Source organism: Echinops telfairi, unplaced genomic scaffold, assembly GCF_000313985.2.
Source record: "Echinops telfairi isolate 266 unplaced genomic scaffold, ASM31398v2 ScPeMD7_7469;HRSCAF=8507_0, whole genome shotgun sequence".
Classification (NCBI taxonomy): Eukaryota; Metazoa; Chordata; class Mammalia; order Afrosoricida; family Tenrecidae; genus Echinops; species Echinops telfairi.
In genome coordinates, this window is record NW_022111372.1 from 21,796,795 (window position 1) to 21,802,414 (window position 5,620).

The following is a 5,620-nucleotide window of genomic DNA, read 5'->3' on the forward strand; positions in this document are numbered from 1 at the left end:
CACTACTATGGCAATTTTCATTTTTTAAAAGCTCATCATACTACGAACAACAATACTTGAAGAGTCCAGAATAGATCCACAATTTGACAATAGTCAATGAAGAGGGTATTCATAAATCAAATGTGCTCTACACATTAAAGAAGTATGTCCTGTGGGATGTAATACTGACCTAATATACAGCATATTTTCTCGCCAGAGGCATTAACCCTCCCACATACTTGAGCACTGGGAGATGGTCCCGCATCTCCTAGCTCAGCAACAGGAAAACCCCTGGTGTGGAAGCGAGAGGCAAACAGTAGTCACATATGGGGAGTAACAGCTCTCAGATAAGAGCTGCAAAAAAACAGGAGGAGCACGGCAAAGTGGTCACTGCAGTGATACTAGAAACAAGCTACTGCTGAATCCAACGAACAGCCTGTGGGAAAGAGACGTCTAGCATAATGTTCCAGAATAAAAACAACCTTGAGAGTGTTAAATGTCACATAATCCACATCATCCCAGGTTCCATAGTATAAAACTTTAGTTAGTTTCTTTCTCTCTGTCGAGCCCTGTCCTGCTTACCGCACCAAATTTCAGGTGGTAAGCTTCCTGATCCTTCAAAACTCAGCTCTGATTCTAATTCTTATTGTAAGGATTCCTGGAATTCACAATGTGCAGTACGCATCACTACTCTATTCTTTAATAATTCTAATATTACCACTTAATATTATCAAATTCCATTTTTAACTCCCAGAAGTTCTGGTCGTTCAGTGGATTAGGCATTTGGTGGCTAAATTAATTGGCATGGTTAACAATCTCCCAGCTCTCCACAGGACAAAGATAAAAAAGCCGTCTGATGACAAGATTGATAGCCCCGGAACTCTCTGCAGAGGCTCTATTCTAACCTACAGCTCTCCCCTGCATTGGATTTAACCTGATGGCAGTGAGTTTGGTTTAGTTTTGGCATTTTTGTTTCCATGCCCTCAGGTAAATAGGAGTAGCACAGAACAAATATTGGTGACATTTTCTGAGAAGCTAATAAACTAGTCACTTACTATCGTTGAATTAAATCCTATAAGAATTCTCCCACTTAAACACATTTAAAATTAACTTCACTTTAGGAAATATTATTTTAAAAGCTTAAAGTCTTGGTGACACTATGTTTAAGGATTCACTGGTCCATGTTAGAGTTATGGATTAATATTCCACCACCACCACCTTCAGAAGCTCACAAGAAGAAAGAGGTATCTGGCTGTGTTTCTTCCAAAACTGAACTATTTGTTCTTTTGGCTGCCTATGGTAATTTCAGTATTCTTGGCCAGGGCCATAATTCCAATTAACTTATTTTTCTTTGGTATTACTTATTCAATCTCCAAGTTTCATGAACTTATAAGGCAATTGAAAATAATATGGGTTGTGTCTGACACACCTTAGTCCTCAAAGTAATGGAATCTTTGCTCCTTAACTCTTTAAAGCGATCATGTGCAGTCAGTTTACCCCATGAATTGCAGCATTTGATCTCTGCTTCCCTGAGTATTGATTGCATATCCAAGCAAGACGAACTTCTCGACAACTTCCAACTTGCTCCTTTTATCATAATGCTACCCATCAGTTCATGTGTGAGGATCTTTGTGTTCTTTACAATGAGCTTCAATCTACACTGAAGGCTGCTGTCCCTGGTCTGCGTCCACACATACTTACAGTCCTTCTCACTTTGTGCAAGTAAGTTTGTGTCCCCTGTATTTCACAGGTTTTTAATATGCTTTCCTCCAATCTTGATAACGAATTCTTTTTCATATAAGCCAGCTTTTCTGATATTTTGTTCAGTAGTAAGTATAGTGGTAGCACATGCCTTTCTGGGTTTTAAACCATGCCTTTCTGGGTTTTAAACCATGCGATGTTTTTTATTCTGTTCTAAGAATTTGTCCGTGGTCCATGTACAGATTCCACATGAGCACAAGGAAGTGTTCTGGAATGTCCATTAACAGTCAGGTACTCGTCTTCCAAATATTTTGGAATACGTGAGTGAATGCTTCTGGTGCTTCATCAGCTGGTTGACATATTTCCATCGATATTCCATCATAATTGGACTCTTACTTTTTGTTAATGCCTTTATTACAGCTTGAACTTCTTCCTTTAGTACCATTAATCTGTTAATGATCTGTTCACCTTGAGTGACTCTGTCCATTATTTATACCAGGGACATAGTTTCCAGCATCACCACAATGAACCAGCCCCACAGTATGATAAATGGACAGACAAATGGTGGAGTCTCTGATTACAGCTGCAAAAATTAAATGGAACCATGGGAAACAGGTCACTGAATTGATGACAAAAATAAGAGACAGTTGACACCAAAAACTGAAATAGTGAGAAAAAGAGGTCTCATAAAATATACCAAAATAAGAGTGGTTGTTTCCAACATAACTTAATCCAAACCATAGAAGGATGGATGCAATTGAATTGTGGTGCTGGAGAATACTGAAAGTACCATGGACTGCTAAAAGGACAAAAAGACCTGTATTGGAAGAAATAAGACCAGAGTGGTCCTTAGAGTCAAGGATGACAAGACTTCATCTTACACATTTGAAGATGTTGTCAAGAGTGACCAGTCCCTGGAGAAGGACATCATGTTTGCTGAAGAGGAGGGGCAGCAAAAAGGAGAAAGGCCCGTGAGTAAATGGACTGACACGGTGGCTGCATCAATGGGCTCCGTCACAGGAACAACTGTGAGGATGGCAAAGCACCGTGCAGTGCTGTGCTCTGCTACGCATAAGGTCGCTATGTGTGGGCGTCGACTCAATGGCTTCGAAGAACAACAGCAATAGAATCCGCATTATCCCAGGTTTCATATAACAACAAATTTTAATAGCTTGCTGTCTCTCTTTGAAACATCTCTTCTGCTTCTTGTTGTTTTGCATGTTTTGAGAGAGGGGGAGATGTCTACTGTGGCAGTCACATAATCTCCTGCCAATCAGGTCATAATCGGTGAGGCCTCTGTGTGGGCATGGCCTTCTCCTGAGGATCCTGGGAACTCCTGTCTTCCTGCCTGGAGGAGGGACACAAATTCATAGACACACCCATATGTGTTAAAGGAAGAGTTTATATGCAAAAGCAATTGAACATTGAGAAAACATCCAAGACCAGTCCAGATCAAGTCCATAAGTACAATATTAAGCCCAAATGTCTGATACCTAACTATAAAACCCTCTTCAGACTCATAAAACATAAGCAATGATGCCAAATGCAGGAAGATCACAGGCCAGTGGATGGGAAGTTTTGTGAATCCAGTGGCATTGTGAGCATCTCAGCGCTGGGAGGGGTCTCCACATTGTTCATCCAGTTCCCAAGTCACAGAATCTATCAGTGTAGTGCCATGTATCTTGTCAGTAGAGCATCTCTCAAGGAGTGAGCAGAGAGAGAGAGTGTCTCCCACTTCCAAAGAGGAAATACAATTCCCAGAATCCTCAGGGAAAGGCCAGGCACACAAAGGCCTCATTGGCTATGCAATGATTGACAGGCTAGACTACACCCCTTCACACATCGTCCTCTTAAATTGACAACAGATTATATAACGCCAGTGTTGAAATGCTTCCACTGCCACTGAATTCACAAGACTTTGTACCCACTGGCCTGGATCTTTCTGCATCCGGCATCATAATATGCGCTGCATGAGTCTAAAGAAGAATTTATGGGCTAGTATCAGATATATGGGCTAATATCGGACTTATGCACTTGATCTGGATTGGCCTGGGATGTTGTGTCAATATACAATTACTCATTTATATTAAGATCTTTCTTATACACATGTGAGTGTCTATGATCTTGTTTCTCTAGTCGACCTGAACTAACACATATACCTCGAGCAATGCACTTTCTTCTGTAACTCTCTGAATGGAATTATATTGAAAGCAATAGCTCAAAAATAAAAGAAGAAACTCATGGTGGTGTAAACTCATATTATAATGGAAGAATAATGCAGAGAAGGGGGACAAGAATAGTTACAATATTCGAAGATCCCAATCAATGTCTTTGAATTATACAAGCATTGTAGAGTTGGTGTATGACTTACAGTAAAGTTCTCAACAGAAAAGATAAAATGAAATATTTTAGAATATTTCATTCTAAATATTTGAGGCAAAGAGAAAGGAAGAAAATTTCACTATCTGAGGGAATCTTCAAATCATGATTGTCTCCCTTCTCCAGGTGTTTTTTGTTCCCCAGTAAAATATAATCAACCTGAACTCTGTTCTTCACAATTTCCATGTCTCACTCTTGACCTGCCTCCTTCCCAAAGCAGTTGCTACAAAGTTTGACTGAATTTTTCTAGACAGTGACCTAATTGTTTCTAATTTTTCTTTGCTATGAGCATATTTTAATGATCATATCTCAATTCAACTCTCAAAACTTCAGAATGTTTCTCTTACTTCTGTCTCTAATTATTCAACCCTTAATTCCTTCCCATTGTTCTGATTTATTGTCTCCAAAATATCTTTTCTATCTGGATTCTTATTACAGAGTTTTCTTGTTTTGTTTTGTGTCTAATCTCTAAATACTAGAATGCAACACTCTGAGAGCAGATCACCTGTATATAACCTTATTTTTCTTCTCTGTCCTGAATGTCTGGGATGAGACCTATTGGAAAAATTTTGATATTGGAATATTAGAATTAAATCATAAAGTTCACTTAAACACATTGACTTAGACTTTGATAAAATTCATATAATTCAATTTATCTTATTAAACTTGCCATTTTCATTAGTAAATTTCTCCTTCCTCATTCTTGGCACTCAATTCTGATTTTATTTTCTCAGTAAGCCTGGGAAGTTTTCATTCAAATACTCTTTCAAGCACCCTGACTCATTGCTTCCCAGTCATGTTTTGTTTTATCATAGTTTCCTGAATAGTTGCAATTCCTTCTATTTTATATCCTCACACTCCATCTTAGTCACTTTTGTCATTTCCAAACACAGTTCTGAAAAAATGCATTGTTTGTGTTTAGTTGTGTGCATTGCTGTGCATTTAAGCTATGAAAATTTTGTTGACAAACATTACTTATGAAACAAGTAGAGGCACATATTTCATTGGAGAACCTAAGATTCAACCAACATATTGTTTTGGCTCAGTTACAATGAAACCATGTTTCACAAGAAAAATTATTAATTCAAAAATAACCACGGAGAACGTTTTAAAAATTAGAACCATTTTTATTGAGAATAAATTAATTTTCAAGAAATCACCAATCAATGCATTAATAACAGAGACCCAGAGATCTAGGCCATAAAGCTAACATTTGGAAATATTTGCAAATATAAAGATGCATTCTGAAAAACAGGAACTTGCAGACCAAGAGCTTTCTCCACAATCTTGCACAGAGGTTCTTGAATCAGAATTATCTTTGATGTCGAATTTCGGGAGCAAATGGTCCTTTGATGGTGATGTTCTAGCAGCAAGAAGAATAGCATCTCCTGTAGCAAAATGGCCTGTAGCCACAGCAGCCAGAGCCATAGCCACATCCATAGCCTGAGCCATAGAGAGAGCCATATCCACAGCCATAGCCTGAACCATAGCCACAGCCATAGCCTGAGCCATAGCCACAGCCATAGCCTGAGCCATAGCCACAGCCATAGCCTGAGCCATA

General features: G+C 38.8%; 1 protein-coding gene across 1 annotated transcript in view; it reads right to left on the reverse strand.

Annotated features, from left to right (window-relative positions):
- The window catches only part of LOC101661339 (keratin-associated protein 6-2-like), a 6,361-nt gene that overhangs the window by 522 nt on the left and 219 nt on the right, over positions 1-5,620 (reverse strand). Inside the window, exon 2 of the mRNA XM_045284530.1 lies at positions 5,479-5,610. Within this exon, the coding sequence (XP_045140465.1) occupies positions 5,479-5,610 (132 nt within the window). The remainder of the gene's footprint in view (positions 1-5,478; positions 5,611-5,620) is intronic.